This window comes from Schistocerca piceifrons, chromosome 1 (genome assembly GCF_021461385.2).
Source record: "Schistocerca piceifrons isolate TAMUIC-IGC-003096 chromosome 1, iqSchPice1.1, whole genome shotgun sequence".
Taxonomy (NCBI): Eukaryota; Metazoa; Arthropoda; class Insecta; order Orthoptera; family Acrididae; genus Schistocerca; species Schistocerca piceifrons.
The window spans coordinates 1094267106-1094286641 of record NC_060138.1 but is presented as its reverse complement, the minus strand read 5'-3'; the positions used below and the strand labels follow the sequence as shown (position 1 = coordinate 1094286641).

Here is a 19536-nt window from a genome sequence, read left to right as displayed (position 1 = left end):
TGATGACCAAACCAGTTAAGTTCCATAGTGCTCAGAGCCATTTGAACCATAATCAGTGCACAATCTTAGACACATTTATATTATATCCAGTAATTTACATGTAGCTTAAGGAAATTGCCCTACCGCTAATATATAATCAAGTATGGTGTCTGGGGGTCAATGGCTCGATGACAAACACCGACGTTTTCATCAGCATGCATCAAGGTGGCGACTCCAACATCTATCATATGTCCCATTCTCCGTTCACTTTTTCTTCTAAATCATCAAACGATTTATTTATATTCTCATCTAATGAAAATGTTATTTTATTAATGATTCAAGAACAAAAAACGAGTACAAGACACAGCTTGCCTTCACGTAGCGGGGGATGCAAGGACTGGTGGCGTGCATAAAGTACGATTTAAAACATAGCCCGATGGAACAATGTCTTTCCTCAGATTTCTCGATGCTGTGGTGCCCATCCAGATGAAATTAATCGATCGTCTTTTGTTTTGTTTGTGTGGCTTGGAGAGCGTACAAAGGGTTATACAGAGCACTGCTGTGAGTGGTTCTGTGTGTAGCGAAAGTAAGAAACTTTAATAATTTTTTGACATACTTGCAATCCGTCTTAGCAGCTAAAATTTTAGTAACGCAGTTTTTTCGGTATGTTATTCCTGTCTAAAAAATGTCAGGGTAGGTTTCAATGTGTTGGATTGGGCCAATCCCTTGCGAGATGTGACACTGGAGTTTCATATACTGGGACGAGAAACGTTATCGTATAGTCCAAGACAAAACAACGACGCAACACAAAGGAAATCGGTAGATGTGATGTACGTGTACAGACAAACAAATGATAACAATTTCAGAAAAAGTCGATGATTTATTCAAGGGAAAGAGCTTCACAAATTGAGCAATATCCGGTGACTTTGCTGGCCAAGACAGGGTTTGTCAACCACGAAGACAAGCAGTAGAAACCCTCGGCGTGTGTGGGCGGGCATTATCATGCTGAAATGTAAGTCTAGGATGGCTTGCCATGAAGGGCAACAAAACGGAGCATAGAATATCGTCGACGTACCGCTACGCTGTAACGGTGCCAGAGATGATAACCTAGGTGGCCCTCCAATGAAAAGAAATGGCGCCCCAGACCATCACCCCTAGTTGTCGGGCTGTATGGTAGGCGAAACTCATGTTGGTATCCTACCGCCATCTGTGACTTTTCCAGGCACGTCTTCGGCCTGGAATTTCATTGGCTGGATCAGTGGTGAGCATCGCTTGTATCCGAGCCCCGATGACCAGCGAAAAGGGGTCTGGAGACGCCCCAGAAAGTGGTGGGATATCAACGAGACTGTCGCCCTCCATACAGCTCGACAACGAGAGTGATGGTGTAGGATGCCATTCGTCTTTGCCAACAAGGTAGCCAGACCTCTCCCCATTTGACAACGTTTAGATCATTGTGGGCGGGGTTCTCCAATCAGCTCATGATTTTGACGATCAAACGCGCCAGTTGGACAGAATCTGGAGCGATATATCTCAGGAGGACAGCGGACAACTCTGTCAATCAATGCCAAGCCGAATAACGGCTTGCGTAGGGGCCTTAAGTGAACCAACGCGTTACTGACTTGCTCAATTTCTGAAGCTCATTCTCTTGAATAAACCATCCAATTTTTCTGAAATTGTAACCATTTATTAGTCTGTACATGTAGATCACTTATTCAGATTTCCGCCCCTTTGGGCTTACTGACACACACACAAATCAGCATATCAACATCGTAAATATAAAACGTACATATGACATTTCACACCTCCTGGGGTGCAACGCGAACTGTAGATAGCGCTGCATATGTGGAAGTAGTGAGATAAACGCGGATGCGGAAAGCACTTTGGCAAATCGAAGGAACTGTAACAGCTCCCACCTCTCTCGATTTACTGGAACTTAAAGAAAAAAGTCTCATAGTGGCCGGTCTGGGGTTCTGACCCAAGCCCAGATGAGCACGAGTACAGCCTTCCACCGCGATGCTGCTTCTTTCCGCGTACGAATCTCGTCAGACGATATCAGTTACCCTGGTAAGACACAGTGGTGCTTGAATGTTGCCTTGTACTCCGCTGTTGTACCATGAGCCACAGTCACGGGAGAATGAAACCGGAGATGTGTACTACGAAGCTTTGGAAGCAGTGTAAAGAAAAGTGTGGTCATCAGAGGCGGTTGAAAGTGACCCGGCAGGAAGTTAGTTTTTCTGAGATGCTCCGGGTGTATTTTTAGGAGTGCGCCGAGTATTATTTTTATTACGTGATCCAGCTGGGCAGCGGGTCAGCATCCGGTGGGGCTCTCCGCGCTTCGCATGGTCGCACTGGATAGACGCTTGGTTCTGGAGACGTCAGCGGATAACTACGTTGAGAGGGTGGAGATTCTATAGAGTAGCCAGCTACCCTAAGCTTTGGCGATTATTTTAGCTGAGTCGCAATCGATCTAAATACTCCAGAATGACAGGGTGAACGGTCAGACTACTCCCCTACCTGCCAGATTTTTTGTCATTCCCGTTGAACAAAAGGAAAGCACCGTAATAACCCAATAATCTACAATAAAAAATAACCAAGTGACTACTGTGCTCGTCTGTGTAGGGCGTAATGGCAACGTAGTTAAATGAGGCTAAAAAAAATTGAGAAATCAAGCTCTAATTTGCAAAAAGTGGATTGATAGAAAAAAGAATTTATTTCTAGAACAAATTACACTCGAGCAATATTCTATGATGGGTCGCACGAGTGATTTCCAAGCAATATCCCTTGTAGACTGCATTCCTCAGTAATCTACAAATAAAGCGAATTATACCACGTTCTTTACCCATGACTGAACAAGTTTGATGATTTCATTTTATATACCTATAAATGCTACGCCCAGGTATTTGTATGAGTTAACCGATTCCAGTTGTGACGCTTTGATATTATAGTCATAGGGTACTACGATTTTGGTTTTGTGAAGTGCACAGTTTTAAATTTATGAACAGTTAAAGCAAGCTGCCAATTTTCGCACCACTCTAAAATCTTATTAAGATTTAACGTAATGTTTGCGCAGCTTCTTTCAGGGTGTACTTCATAATAGATGACCGCCATGTGCGAAAAGCTTGAGGTTACTTGTAATAGTGTCCGCAAGGTCATTACTATACAGGGTGTTCCTTGATAATGTTGCAGACTTTCTGGTAGATGCTATTTTTCTTGACTTCCGGAAGGCGGAAGGCGTTCGATACAGTTCCGCACTGTCGCCTGATAAACAAAGTAAGAGCCTACGGAATATCAGACCAGCTGTGTGGCTGGATTGAAGAGTTTTTAGCAAACAGAACACAGCATGTTGTTATCAATGGAGAGACGTCTACAGACGTTAAAGTAACCTCTGGCGTGCCACAGGGGAGTGTTATGGGACCATTGCTTTTCACAATATATATAAATGACCTAGTAGATAGTGTCGGAAGTTCCATGCGGCTTTTCGCGGATGATGCTGTAGTATACAGAGAAGTTGCAGCATTAGAAAATTGTAGCGAAATGCAGGAATATCTGCAGCGGATAGGTACTTGGTGCAGGGAGTGGCAAGTGACCCTTAACATAGACAAATGTAATGTATTGCGAATATACAGAAAGAAGGATGCTTTATTGTATGATTATATCATAGCGGAACAAACACTGGTAGCAGTTACTTCTGTAAAATATCTGGGAGTATGCGTGCGGAACGATTTGAAGTGGAATGATCATGTAAAATTAATTGTTGGTAAAGCGGGTACCAGGTTGAGATTCATTGGGAGAGTGCTTAGAAAATGTAGTCCATCAACAAAGGAGGTGGCTTACAAAACACTCGTTCGACCTATACTTGAGTATTGCTCATCAGTGTGGGATCCGTACCAGATCGGTCTGACGGAGGAGATAGAGAAGATCCAAAGAAGAGCGGCGCGTTTCGTCACAGGGTTATTTGGTAACCGTGATAGCGTTATGGAGATGTTTAATAAACTCAAGTGGCAGACTCTGCAAGAGAGGCGCTCTTCATCGCGGTGTAGCTTGCTCGCCAGGTTTCGAGAGGGTGCGTTTCTGGATGAGGTATCGAATGTATTGCTTCCCCCTACTTATACCTCCCGAGGAGATCACGAATGTAAAATTAGAGAGATTAGAGCGCGCACGGAGGCTTTCAGACAGTCGTTCTTCCCGCGAACCATACGCGACTGGAACAGGAAAGGGAGGTAATGACAGTGGCACGTAAAGTGCCCTCCGCCACACACCATTGGGTGGCTTGCGGAGTATAAATGTAGATGTAGATGTAGATGTAGAATAATGGAAATGGATAAATGTATCAATTTGACGAAAGGGACGCTGGTCCGGAAACGACTGAGTCCAAAGTTATAAGCGAAAATCCTTCCGATTCCTCTGACAGTGAAACTCCTCTACTGCAAAGCTCTTTACTTTCCATATTTTTGCAGGAGGTAGACCTACTATGGACCAAAAACAAGAAAAAATTGTCTAGTAAACGTGGGCTCTAAAGTGCATACTTTAAGAGCTGTGAGCACTTATTTATCTTCGGTACTGTAAAATACATCTCTTCAACTGAACAACTGGTCATAGCTCTTCAGGTGTGCATTTTAGAACTCATGTTTAATAGATTTATTTGCTTAGAATGGTGCTTCTTCTCATATTTCTGAATACTGTCCATTCTACCTCAGAGACCCTGTATTACGTTTTCTCACATTTTCCACGACTGCGATGAACTCATTTTTGCGTGTATGGAATGGAAAACGAATCGTTTCTAATCTGAGCAAAACACTTTGTACGATAATTATCGAAGCAGACGAAATGGATTAAAATTTGTACTGCGGCCGGGACTCGAACCCGGGTCTTCTTGCCTACGATGCATAAATGCTATTACACCACCGCAGTACGATGGTCAACATTGCTGCTCAAAGTACATAAGCTGAGTGCCCTCCCCAACACAAACTTCAATACATTTTTCCCTTACATATTGTCACTACTGCCAGGGCTCTCCGATATTGGCAAGCCCCCCAGCATTGGACGTAATGGGACGTCCTTGTACCGTTGGTGATCTTATAGATCTTATAATTTAATGTTCCCCTGAGACATTTAAGTCTCTTTTTATTATCTACGATAATGATCGAAGCAGCCGAAATTTCTGCCTAGTAGCAACAAGACCCGGGTTCGAGTCCCGGCCGCAGCACAAATTTTAATTCATTTCGTCTGCTTCGATGATTATAGTAGATAATAAAAAGAGACTTAAATGTCTCAGGGAAATATTTTTATTATAAAATCTAAAAAACAATTTGGTTTTTTCATCGCATGTAGAACACAATCAAATTTAGCGAATATGCAGTACTTTTTTACTTCTAAAAATTAGAGTTGTAGAAAATATCCTCCGATAATTTATTTCCCTCAACCCATACTTCCGTAGCTGACATTATGTTTGACAGTGTGAAAAATTGTTGCTGGCTCACGTGCCACGTTTCTATTGTCCCCTGCCGCCAAAACTGAAATGCCAGTAGTACTTCATGGCGTTAAAATTTGTAATAGTGATCGCCAACGAAATATACGGGAGAAACTGGCGGTCAGTAATGGAGCCGGAAGAATTTTAAAAATGCTATAGTACGGGAAATCCTAGGAAATACAGGAAAGCTGGTCATACTAGGCTTACCGCCAAGGGACGTAGTTCCTCAGAAAAAGGGTTCTTAATAGTCGGACAGAGAGACGGATCGAGAACAAACCGATCCTATAAGGGTTCCGTTTTTACAGATTGGGGCACAGCACCCTAAACAAAAGATTGGGATGTTCGTACAGTACTGCCAGCGGGGTAGCAGTGCAGCTTAGGCGCTACGCTACTCTCTCTTGGTCGAAGCAAGGCCGTTGTTAGGTGTTTTGCCACCCTAAGCGAGAAGTGAAAAATGACGCGCCCTCCTCATGTCTCCGCAATATCCTTTCTTCCTGGAGTGCTACTTCTACAAGTTTCGCAGAAGGGCTTCTGAGAAGTTTGGAACGTAGGAGGCGAGGTACTGGCAAAATTGAAGCTGTGAGGACGGGTCGTGAGTCATGCTTGGGTAACTCAGATGGTGAGCACTTGCCTGCGAAAGGCAAAGGTCCCGAGTTCGAGTCTCGGTCCGGCACACAGTTTTAATCTACCAGGAAGTTTCATGTCAGCGTACACTCCGCTGCAGAGTGGAAATCTCATTCCAAAGACGCCTTCCTTGTATTTTCTGTTCAGAGTTCTACAATTTTTATTTGCCACTGTGGTGTGCAGTGGTCTAAGATGTAGGCTTCTGGTATTCGTCCAAGATGGGCCCGGGTTCGAATCCTGGTGAGGCATAGACGTTGTGTTTATCTTTTGGCACTGGCTCTTTCCCTTCCCTGGAGTCAATGCTCCTAAATTAGGGGTGGGTGACAGCTTATAGCACGTTGAGTTACTCACGGTGGTCGTTAAACCTTAATTTAAAAATAACATATTTCCTCCGTATTCATTAGAGGCTGCTTTAGTTTTGACGAAGGTAGAGGCAATGTGTTTACTTTTGGCAAAGCAACTAAAGACTTCTTAATTAACTGTTCAAAAAGTGTTTAAATGTGTGTGAAATCTTATGGGATTTAACTTCTAACGTCATCATTCCTAAGCTTACACACTACTTAACCTAAATTATCCTAAGGACAAACATACATACCCATGCCGAAGGGTGGACTCGAACCTCCGCCGGGACCAGCCGCTCAGTCCATGACTGCAGCGCCTTAGACCGTTCGGCTAAAATTAACTGTTCCATGCGCTTTTGAAAACAATTCGGTGTTTTAATTTTCTCTCCTTTTCATTTTTCCGTCACATTTGCTCAATTAGAATGAGATTTTCACTCTGCAGCGGAGTGTGCGCTGATATGAAACTTGCTGACAAATTAAAACTGTGTGGCGCACCGAGACTCGAACTCGGGACCTTTGCCTTTCGCGGGAAAATGCTCTACCATCTGAGCTACCCAAGCACGACCCACGACCCGTCCTCACAGCTTCAATTCAGCCAATACCTCGTCTCCTACCTTCCAAACCTCGCAGAAGCTCTTCTGTGAAATTTGCAGAATTGAAGCTGTGAGGACGGAATGTAAGTCGTGCTCGGGTAGCTCAGATGGTGAACACTTGCCCGCGAAAGGCAAAGGTCCCGAGTTCGAGTCTCGGTCCGGCACACAATTTTAAGCTGCCAGGAAGTTTCATATCAGCGCACATTCCGCTCCAGAGTGAAAATCTCATTCTGGAAACATCCTCAAGGCTGTGGCTAAGCCATGTCTCCGCAATATCCTTTCTTTCAGGAGTGCTAGTTCTGCAAGGTTCTTAGGAGAGCTTCTGTCAAATTTGGAAGGTAGGAGACGAGGTACTGGCAGAGGTAAAGCTGTGAGGACGGGACGTGAGTCGTGCTTGGGTAGCTCAGTTGGTAGAGCAGTTGCCCGCGAAGGGCAAAGGCTCCGAGTTCGACTCTCGCTCCGGCACACAGTTTTAATCTGCCAGGAAGTTTCATTTTTGCTCAATTACTCCGCTGTTTGATTTGAAATTAGTTTTTTCCGCTCTTTGGTGCCCTTAAAAGTTGCCTCTATAGGCGGCCGCCTTGTCTTGCCGAAGGGTTAAAACAGCCCTCGGTGGAAGCTCTTACAGGTGCAGGTGGTACGCAAAAAACTTCAATATTGATGTTGTCTGAAACTGTGGGCCGTTTCGTGAAAAGCTGCTAGCCATGTACTCGGGACAGATCCGTCTACAACTTATCCAGGACTCAGCGAAACCCGTGTTTAACAGATCTGACGATCCACTCGTCAGGATGAAAGGCGGACCGAACGCAGAGTCGGGCAGGAGCTGCAGGAGTGGGAGGCAGAGTTAATAGAGGTGAGCTCGGCGGGTGGAAGAGACGCCGCCTCCTCAGGATTACGCAAGGCAGGCGGGCGCCTAGAGGAGCCGTGTGTTTGGCCCAGTTCCCGATATACTCTGGGCCGCGACGCTGCTGTAGCCCGAGGGAGCACGGTGAGCAGGGAGGGAGGGGGAGTAGAAGTGTATGGGGAGAGGTTGGGGGGGGGGGGCGGTGTCGGGGCGGCGTCGGGCCGCAGTCGCCGGCGGGGCGGCGCGCCAAACGCAACGCGTCGTGTGCGTGTGTGAGCAGTGCGTGTGGACAGCGTCGCGACGCCGACTGGTGAGATGCCCGTGCCGGGGACTGTGATCGCGCCGAGGTTCAAGGCCACCTCGCCCGTCCCAGGTAACGCACCCCAGCAACCACTAACCGTGCCAGTAGACGGATTGTGTCTACAACTTTCCTTCCGCCGTTTCCTTCTTGCTGTTTGAGACTTTATTGTGAAAAACATACAGATAATTTACAATTCGAAGTACTGGCAATCGTTGGCTTCTACAGGGTGGCGCACGAAACGTGTTACCATTTTGTCTTTGATTATAAACTTTATTGTCAATACAGTCTGAAAGGAAAACATACTACAATGAAGAGCAGTCCATGGAGATTTGTTCTAACTCAGCACATGCTCAATATGTCCACCATTTCGTTTCCTAACTTCCTTCAAACGAACACTGAAGTTAGTGATTACCCTACGGCGCATGTCTTCCGTAATTTCACTGCAAGCTTGAAAAATAAGTCTTCTGAGCTCCATTAAATCACGTGGAGCTTTCGGGAAAATTTTTCCTTTAGGTACCCCCAAAGAAAAAAGTCACCTGGATTGAGATCTGGACTATTGGGGGACCAATTTTGTCCGTCATTGAAGCGACGTGGATACCTGAGCGAAATGATCCGCATATCGAAATGCTCGTGTAAAAACTCCAACACAGTGTTTGCAGTATGTGGCCTTGCTCCGTCTTGCATGAACCACGGCGTGTTGAAGGACAAGGCAGTAACAAGAAGCTGTGGAAAGAAGCTATTGCGAAGCATGCTCAAATAACGCTCGCTGTTCACAGTTTCTTCAAAGAAAAAGGTTCCAGTAAGTCCGTGACTGGAAATTGCTGCCCACGCTGTAATCCTCGGAGCATAATGTTGTCGATCATGAAGCACTTGTGAATTTTCAGTGGCCCAAAAGCGTACATTTTGTTTGTTAACCACACCATTTAAATGAAAATGCGCCTCGTCTGAAAACGAAACGTTGTTGAGAGTTTCTTCCCTATCCTCCGCCCACGGAGCAAACAGTAGTCTCTGCTGCTTGTGTTCTTCAGTGAACTTCTGTGCACAGGTCATCTTGTATGGGTACATATGGAGGTCACTTTTAAGAATGCGTTGAACGGAGCGTCTGGATATTCCCAGTTGCACTGCTGCCTTTCTACACGATTTCCCGGGACTTCTCTGTACAGCAACTCGTACCGCTTCAATATTCTCCGGCGAACAAATAGGCTTAAGCCGACGTCGCTTCGCTTCCAATACTGTTGCTTCCTGTACAAATTTATCGTACAACCTGTTTATGGTCTTCTTGCAAGGGACCCATCGTGTGTTAAACTGTTGTCGAGCCGGCCGGAGTGGCTGTGCGGTTCTGGGCGCTACAGTCTGGAGCCGAGCGACCGCTACGGTCTCAGGTTCGAATCCTGCCTCGGGCATGGATGTGTGTGATGTCCTTAGGTTAGGTAGGTTTAAATAGTTCTAAGTTCTAGGGGGCTGATGACCTCAGAAATTAAGTCCCATAATGCTCAGAGCCATTTGAACCATTTTTTGAACCGTAGTAGCATATGGTGTCTTATTCATTGTTGGTACTACATGTGATGGCAGGTAACGTTCTCTAATCATTCCACAAATCCCAAAGCCAAACCCGTCCATTGGATAGCGTGATTCGTCACTCCAATCACTTGCTTTTAGTCGCCCACTGACCAATGGTGTGGCTTATGAGGAGCGCTCGACCGTAGCGCTCAATTCTTTTTAACTCGCTATGCAGAATCATCGTTGTGGTTGGGAAGGGAGTAAGACAGGGTTCTGGCCTCTCCCCGATGTTGTTCAATCTGTATATTGAGCAAGCAGTAAAGGAAACAGAAGAAAAATTCGGAGTAGGTATTAAAATTCATGGAGAAGAAATAAAAACTTTTAGGTTCGCCGATGACATTGTAATTCTGTCAGAGACAGCAAAGGACTTGGAAGAGCAGTTGAATGGAATGGACAGTGTATTGAAAGGAGGATATAAGATTAACATCAACAAAAGCAAAACGAGGATAATGGAATGTAGTCTAATTAAGTTGGGTGATGCTGAGAGAATTAGATTAGGAAATGAAGCACTTAAAGTAGTAAAGGAGTTTTGCTATTTGGGGAGCAAAATAACTGATGATGGTCGAAGTACAGAGGATATAAAATGTAGGCTGGCAATGGCAAGGAAAGCGTTTCTGAAGAAGAGAAATTTGTTAACATCGAGTATTGATTTAAGTGTCAGGAAGTCATTTCTGAAAGTATTCGTATGGAGTGTAGCCATGTATGGAAGTGAAACATGGACAATAAATAGTTTGGACAAGAAGAGAATAGAAGCTTTCGAAATGTGGTGCTACAGAAGAATGCTGAAGATTAGATGGGTAGATCACATAACTAATGAGGAAGTATTGAATAGGATTGGGGAGAAGAGAAGTTTGTGGCACAACTTGACCAGAAGAAGGGATCGGTTGGTAGGACATGTTCTGAGGCATCAAGGGATCACAAATTTAGTATTGGAGGGCAGCGTGGAGGGTAAAAATCGTAGAGGGAGACCAAAAGATGAATACACTAAGCAGATTCAGAAGGATGTAGGTTGCAGTAGGTACTGGGAGATGAAAAAGCTTGCACAGGATAGAGTAGCATGGAGAGCTGGATCAAACCAGTCTCAGGACTGAAGACCACAACAACAACAATGCAGAATCATTGCGCCGGTTGGACTGTTGGTAGCACTTAGGAACTCACCCTGGTTTCATGTGGTTTTTTACAACCAGCCTCCGTAATGAAACTTTCTGGCAGATTAAAACTATGTGCCAAGCCGAGACTCGAACTCCGGACCTTTGCCTTTCGCGGGCAAGTGCTCTACTGGCGGAAGTAAAGCTGTGAGGACGTGGCGTGAGTCGTGCTTGGGTAGCTAAGATGGCAGAGCACTTGCCCGCGAAAGGCGAAGGTCCCGAGTTGGAGTCTCGGCTTGGCACACAGTTTTAACCTGCCAGGAAGTTTCATATCAGCGCACACTCCTCTGCAGACTTAAAATCTCGTTACAGCCTCCGTAATGCTCGACTGTCCCTGTCCGTCATTGCATGGGGTCAGCCTGGTCTGCGCGCGGGATTAGCCGAGCGGTCTAGGGCGCTGCAGTCATGGACTGTGTGGCTGGTCCCGGTGGAGGTTCGAGTCCTTTCTCGGGCATGGGTGTGTGTGTTTGTCCGTAGGATAATTTAGGTTAAGTAGTGTGTAAGCTTAGGCACTGATGATCTTAGCAGTTAAGTCCCGTAAGATTTCACACACATTTGAACATCTGCCTGTTCTTGGTTTACTTGTAGTTGTCCTTTTGCATTTTCGCTATACAGCCACAACATGAAAAGTCGACGTGGACAGCTTTAGAAGGGTTGAAATGTCCCTGATCCGATATGACTAGTCCAACTCCGCAGTAACTGAGCTCTCCCGGCCGACAAATTTTGCTGTTACAGCTTCTCTACTGACAACCCCCTGTCTCGTTTTATATGGGCGGTTCCGCCTCTCGTGACATCTGGTGGTCATTTCTGCATTACACAGGCGTGTCTGTATACTTCTGATTAGATAGTGTTTGAACGTTTCCTCGTAATAGATTACCATAGTCAAAGAACGTTATTAGTCCATATCGATATGTATTCCTTTTTAGATTTATGCGTACTTTTATTGTTAGCCACACATGGGGCACGCCGGCCGATGTGACCGAGCGGTTCTAGGCACTTCAGTCCGGAACCGCGTTGCTGCTACGGTCGCAGGTTCGATCCTGCTTCGGGCATGGATGTGTGTGATGTCCCTAGCTTAGTTAGGTTTAAGTAGTTCTAAGTCTAGTGGACTGATGACCTCAGATGTTAAGGCCCATAGTGCTTAGAGCCATTTGAACCATTGGGCACATTTTATACAGGGTGTGTAGTTGCTTTTTATAGACTGCCGCATTTATAGCATGATTTGGCTTCAGACGCTCATTTATATTAATGACACATATTAAAAATCAAAACTGGAATTGAGTGTCGATATTTGCAGTCAGGTAAAATGAAAGGAACAGACTAACCAGCTGCAGGAAGTACGAGAAGTGTTCAGTAAGTTATGAAACAAATTTTTAATTTCCTCGGCCAATTTCGGTTGAAAAAAATGGACTTTATTTTGTGACATCGTGGAGCCTTGAAAAAGGCGTCTGAAACGGAGGCGCGTTCCAAACAGAGAGCTGTCTTTCATTTTCTTTTAGCAGAAAACCAGAGATCGCAGATATTCGTAGACACTTGCAGAATGTCTATGGAAACCAGCCAGTAAACGAAAGCAGGGTGAGTCGTTGGGCGAGGTATCTGTCATCATCACACCGAGGTCGTGCGAATCTGTTCAAGCTCACCCGTGCCGGCCGGCCACACGTAGCTGTGACTCCTGCAATGTTGGAACGTGCGGAGACTCTCATTCGAGGTGATCGATGGATCACAATCGAACACCTCGCAACTCAACTGGACGTCTCTGGTGCGACACACTCGTCCGCCGGTAGGGGTATCCAAAGGGTGTGTGCCCGGTGGGTTTGTCGTCGCCTAACAGAAGACAGTAAAGAGCAACTGTGGGGAATTGCTTGCGCGTTATGGGGCTGATCGCGACACTTTTCTGTGGAACATCGTCACATTGTCGCTTCGAACCAGAAACAAAATGGCAACCTGTGGAGTAGCGCCACGTCACGTCGCAGAAAAAGTTCAAAGCCATACCCTTAGCTGGTAAACTTGTGGCGACGGACTTCTGAGACTCTGAAGGGTTTTTTTCTATTTGATGCCCTCCCTGATGATGCAACAATCGACTCTGAAGTGTACTGTGCTACCTTCAGGAAACTGAAGCGACGACTTCAGCGTCTTCGTCGCCACAAAAATACAAACGAATTTCTTCATGACAACTTAAGGGCTCAAACAAGTCTGCACACCAAAGAGGAGTTCACAAAAATCATTGGAATCATCCACCCTACAGCCCGTATCTCGCACCTTCCGATATCCATGTGTTTGGTCCAATGAAGGATACATTCCGCGGGAAGCAGTACGTAGGTGATTGGGAGGTTATTGATGCAGCGAGACTTTGGCTCTGACCTCTACCAAAAGATTGGTCCCACGCGTGCATACAGGTCCACCCATTAAGGTGGAGTAATGACGCCGCATTGCACGGAGATTGTGTAGCAAAATAGAATTTTGTTGCCAAAAGAGTCCGGAATAATGTAGTGTTTTGGAATCCGGAATAATAAAACCTGCCTTCAGAAAAAAATGTGTTGCATTATTCATTGAACTCCCTCGTATTTCAAGCATACTATAACTTTTCCACGAGATTTGCATGCGCTGTGTAACGTGGCTAAATCGACAGCAGATAAAGAAGTTTCTTTTATTATATATTTCAGCCTTGTTACCGGTTTCAACGTCCTAGAAAGTCATAATCAGACAATTTAAACTTGTTACGCAACAGATTTTTCAAGTGCAAGTTGTACATTTGAAAGTATAAGCTGTACTGTGACTAATTACTATGTCATATATTCAAGTAACCTGACGATGATTTACTAAGAAACGAAAACTGGTAACGTTAGCATTTGTGTCACCTGAAGCAGAAATACATAATTCAAAAAATCATTCGTTAAGAAGGTGGTGTTTCTCTGTGTCTCGAAGCGTAATCTCTGTATGATCGCAGATAAACTTTAGAGAAATTATTCCACAGCAGTTAACATCTTTTCATCACACACTACAACTGAAAGTAAGCAAAAATATATTCATTTTATCGTTTCTGATTCCCTTGTCATTTTTATTGTTGCTGTGTGGCAAGTGGATTGTTGACAGGTGGACATTTACTTTTATACATAAGCGGACTGCATTATCGAGTGATTTTTGTAGGGGTACTGTATTAAAACTAGTATCACAGCAGCGTGTATCGCAGTAGGATTATCTCCAGCACTACGTTGACATGAAGCTCTAAAAACTGAAACGATTTCCCAGTACCGGTTCCGATTGGTTTTGTAAACACCCCATCATCGTTTCTGGCAATGCGTTTACAGCTGCCAGATTCCCTCTTCCACAATCACCTATCGTCCCATATGAACCCCAACCGTTTTTAGAACGTGTTTAGGTACATTTTCTTTTTAAAAATTTTCAGCTAATCTAGACGGTGTGAATTTTCATGCAGTGAAGGAGAAGTACAAATATGAGGCTGAACATGAAGTTGTCTGTAGCCGGCATTTAATTGGAGAGAGGCAGCCATCGTGCTGACTAAATCAGAAACCGGAACGGCTAATTTACAGAGGCTATTTGTGTAAAACAACTGACGAACGGAAAACCAATATTTGATCGGTCTAGCAAAAACGCTTGAGCCCTTAACATGTAAACACGGCAGCGGTAAATTGTTTCCGAACTTCGGTTTTCGTGTTATGGAAGTTGTGCGTCACGTAAAGATAGCAAATGTTGCTTCCCTCCAGTGACATTTACAGAAAGTCGTTATGTTCTCTTGAGCAACATGAATTGTTCGTCTCAGCAATGAAATTCTTTCTTACCAACTTCTGTTTCTGTTGCATAATGCTCTCCTCTCCCTTACTTAAAAAACAAAAACATATGCTTCCCAAGAATGTGCCTTTCTAAAAGCATTCCACCCTGAGTAACGGATCGTTTGGCGAGTCGTAAATCTTCGAGTTCTCTGGCTCCTGCATTGTCAGTTATTGTCATAACCTGCTGACAAAAACAGTCCCTTCCACAACTACAACACTTCTGTATGTGTCTCTGGGTTATGCCGTGGGCCCATCACGCAGACACATTACAAATTCCACACACAACAGCTCCTCCATAATCCAGTGTCGTCCCTACTCACTACAGCAGCTCCGGCGATGGCATCATTGAATCATCTTAGTATCCTCAGCAAAACTTTAGTCTGGGAATGTCCTTCCTTTCGACTGGCTGTCTCTCCATCCGGCCAACAGAATAATTTTTCCATGAACTCTCGGTGCTCTTGAGGAACAAGCTCCTTTCAGACCCTTCCTTCAAATGGTATTTCAGAATATTTCTTAGTTTGCCGATATCTCTCCCAGAACATGCAATCTTCGTGTCCAGTAGTCGTAAAGTTGCACACAGCTCTGCAGCTCTGGTGGCCTGACTATTGCCAATTACGAGCTTTTTGGCTTGCCCGTGTACCTACACACTGCAATGTAGTCCACACTCCACTACAAAACTTGATCCCTAACAAACTCTCATATTAGAAAGTCGAAACGCGTGATTTTGGATAACCCCGGAGGCCAGAATCCGGGACTCCTGGCCTTCGTCTGCTAATCTGTCGTTCTGGAAATAGATGGTCCAAGACATTTCACACAATCTGGCCCCAGTGTGGTGGATCTCCATCTTGTAAATTAACTGGCGGCCTGCTACTTTTGGCTAAACATAAACATATGTTTTTGAGGGTAAATGGTCGAATTGACAATTTTTCTGGAAAAAATATAACCTTAATAGTCGATTAATCATCATACGATAGCGCAGATTTACTTTAGGGTACCTACCACGGTGACGCTATGGTAGGAGACGGGAGTCGGATTCGAGGGAACAGCGGATGTAGTCTCGTCCCACCCAACGATTCAGATATAGGTATACCATGATTCTCTTAAATCGCTTAGGGCAAATGAAAGGATGGCCACTTACAAAAGGAAACCGCTGGTTTCCTTAGCGTCCCTCCCCAGTCCAAACTTGTGCTGCATCTTGTCCTCATTTCAATCGTTCATCTCGTCTTCAATTACACAACTACACTACTGGTCATTAAAATTGCTACATCACGAAGATGACGTGCTACAGACGAAAAATTGAACCGACAGGAAGAAGATGATGAGATATGCGAATGATTAGCTTTTCAGAGCATTCACACAAGGATGGCGCCAGTGGCGACACCTATAAAGTGCTGACATGAGGAAAGTTTCCAAGCGATTTCTCATACACAAACAGCAGTTGGCAGGCGTTCCATAGTGAAACGTTGTTGTGATGCTTCGTGTTAGGAGGAGAAATACGTACCATCACGTTTCCGACTTTGATAAAGGTCGGATTGTAGTCTATCCCAATTGCGATTTATCGTATCCCGACATTGCTGCTCGCGTTGGATGAGTTCCAATGACTGTTACCAGAATATGGAATAGGTGAGTTCAGGAGGGTAATACGGAACGCCGTGCTGGATACCGACGGCCTGGTATCACTAGCAGTCGAGATGACAGGCATCTTATCCGCATGGCTGTAACGCATCGTGCAGCCACGTCTCGATCCTTGAGTCAACAGATGGGGACGTTTGCAAGACAACAACCATCTGTACGAACAGTTCGACGACGTTTGTAGCAGCAGGGACTATCAGCTAGGAGACCATGGTTGCGGTCACCCTTGACGCTGCATCACAGACAGGAGCGCCTGCGATGGTGTACTCAACGACGAACCTGGGTGCACGAATGACAAAACGTCATTTTTTCGGATGAATCAAGGTTCTGTTTACAGCATCATGATGGTCGCATCCGTGTTTAGCGACATCGCGGTGGACGCACATTGGAAGCGAGTATTCGTCATCGCCATACTGGCGTATCACCCGGCGCGATGGTTTGGGGTGCAATCGGTTACACGTCTCGGTCACCTCTTGTTCGCATTGACGGCACTTTGAACAGTGGACGTTACATTTCAGATGTGTTACGACCCGTGGCTCTACCCTTCATTCGATCCCTCCGAAACCCTACATTTCAGCAGGATAATGCACGACCGCATATTGCAGGTCCAGTACGGGCCTTGATGGATACAGAAAATGTTCGACTGCTGCCCTGTACACGCCATCCAAGCTCTGTTTGACTCAATGCCCAGGCGTATCAATGCCGTCATTACGGCCAGAGGTGGTTGTTCTGGGTACTGATTTCTCAGGATCTATGCACCTAAATTGCATGAAAATGTAATCACATGTCAGTTCTAGTATAATATATTTGTCCAATGAATAACCGTTTATCATCTGCATTTCTTCTTGGTGTAGCAATTTTAATGGCCAGTAGTGTATGTTACACTGCCAGACGCAAAAAGTGAAGCACCCGGATTGGGACGAGGAAACATAAAGGAAATTCACTGGGTGAGAAGGTGTGATTCCAGTGATTACAAAATCGGGTCAAATTTACAAAGAACTTGGCAGTGAGAATCTAAATATCAGTGTGAGGGTGTCATAAAGCCGTTGCATCTTCTCCTCCGGTAAGCTGGCCCGCAAGTGTTGCAGCTGGTCCTTGATCTCCCCGATACTGGCGCTGGTTTGGAGTTGACCTGCGAGTCGATCACGCACATATTGTGTCCGAGACAGACATCGGCATTTTGCTGGCCACGGAAGTACCTCAGTATCCCGCATACAGTTCATGGAGATACGTTTGAAAAAATGGCACCACGATAATGCCACCCGAGATGTAACACATAGGTGCAGAATGTTCGTGACGTATCGTTGTGCCGTCAGAATTCGACATCTTCAGCTACATGGATGCTCTGCAAATCACATTTAAGTGCCTGGCAGAGGGTTCATCGTACCACCTTCACAATTCTCTATTATTCCAATCTCGTATAGCGCGTGAGAAGAATGAACACCTATACCCTTCCCTACGAGCTCTTATTTCCCGTATTTTATCGTGGTGATCTTTTCTGCCTGTGTAGATCGGTGTCAACAAAATATTTTCTCATTCGGAGGAGAAAGTTGGTGATTGGAATTTCGTGAGAAGATTCCCTCGCAAAGAAAAACGCCTTTCTTTTAATGATGTCGAGCCCAAATCCTGTATCATTTCTGTAACACTCAGTCCTATATTTCGCGATAATAAAAAACGCACTGCCCTTCTTTGAACTTCTTCGATGTATTCCTTCAGTCGTATCTGGTAAGGATCCCACACCGCGCAGCAGTATTCTTAAAGAGGACGGACAAGCGTAGTGTAGGCAGTCTCCTTAGTAGGTCTGTTACATTTTCTGAGTGTTCTGCCAATAAAACGCAGTCTTTGGTTAGCCTTCCCCAAAAAGTTTTCTGTGTTCCTTCCAATTTAAGTTGTTCGTAATTGTAATTCCTAGGTATTTAGTTGAATTTACGGCTTTTAGATTAGACTGATTTGTCGCGTAGCCGATGTTTAACGAATTCCATTTAGCACTCACGTGTATGACCTCACACTGTTCCTTATTTAGGGTCAACTGCCAATTTTCGCACCATTCAGATATCTTTTGTAAATAGCTTTGCAATTTGGTTTGATCTTCTTATGACTTTATTAGTCGATAAACGACAGCTTCATTCGCAGACAACCTAAGACGGCTGGTCAGATTGTCTCCCAAATCGTTTATATAGATAAGGAACAGCGAAGGGCCTATAACACTACCTTGGGGAACGCCAGAAATCACTTCTGTTTTACTCGATGACTTTCCCTCAGTTACTACGAACTGTGACCTCTCTGACAGGAAATCACAAATCCAGTCACATAACTGAGATGATATTCCATAAGCACGCAATTTCACTACAGGCCGCTTGTGTGGTACATGTCAAAAGCCTTTCGGAAATCCTGAAATACGGAAAAGATCTAAAATCCCTTGCACTCAGCACTTCATGTGAATAATGAGCTTGTTGTGTTTCACAGGAACGATGTTTTCTAAACCCATGTTGTCTGTGTGTCAGTCATTACCAGCCGTGACCAGAACCCATACCGGATGCTCCCCTCCCCCTCCTCGTTCCCCCCTCTCCCCCTCCCCCCCCCGCCCCACTCATGATGACAGCCGTTAGTGATGTGGTGCTAACGGCAGCCTCCGAATGGGACAGCAACTCTCTCGGTAATTTTTTCGGTTTTCAAAACAACGTCTCGTCGTGCATAAAGTCCTAGAACTTTCTAACTTTCGACATCTGTCTGAGTCATCATCTTCATCCCCATCATCATCATCATCATAAGTCGTTGTCTCATTGCAGAACGTCGTGACCCCAGCATGCTGATGAGGTATATCGGAGATCTTGATTCAATCCATCCACCCCCTCGCTGCTCATCCCCTCCCTTTTCCCTTCCATGATTATTTCCTCTAGATTTTCTCCATCTCTTCTCACAATATGTCCAAGTAACTGCTGCAGAATATTGTGGTTGACACGAGAAGAAAAAGCGCTTGGAGATTCTGAATTGCTCAGTAATGGACAGATTTGTTCTTGTTTCGGTCCATTTTACGAGCAGCATCCTGCGTCAGCACCGAAGCTGAAATGCTTCAGTGCGATGCTTGTCTCTGGCCTTAAGGCTCAACCGTAAAAGACGAAGGAAAACGCAACTGTTTCGACAAACCGGACTTTTGTGCCGTTCGTTATCACTGTAATCTGCCAAATACTGGTGTCCTTCTTCATAGCCATTGGCCGTAGCGTGATCCGTTTTCTTGTCCATTCTTCACAGC

The 19536-nt window shown here is 45.0% G+C and overlaps 1 protein-coding gene across 8 annotated transcripts in view; it reads left to right on the top strand.

Moving 5' to 3' along the window:
• The window catches only part of LOC124775714 (sorbin and SH3 domain-containing protein 1), a 1093224-nt gene that overhangs the window by 605732 nt on the left and 467956 nt on the right, over window positions 1–19536 (top strand). The window contains exon 1 of one of the 8 annotated variants that reach the window (XM_047250594.1): window positions 8091–8224. The exons of the other annotated variants lie outside the window; for them this stretch is intronic. Coding sequence (XP_047106550.1) covers window positions 8167–8224 — 58 coding nt within the window. The 5' untranslated portion in view covers window positions 8091–8166. Of the gene's footprint in view, window positions 1–8090; window positions 8225–19536 lie in introns of those variants that run through there. 8 annotated transcript variants of the gene reach the window in all.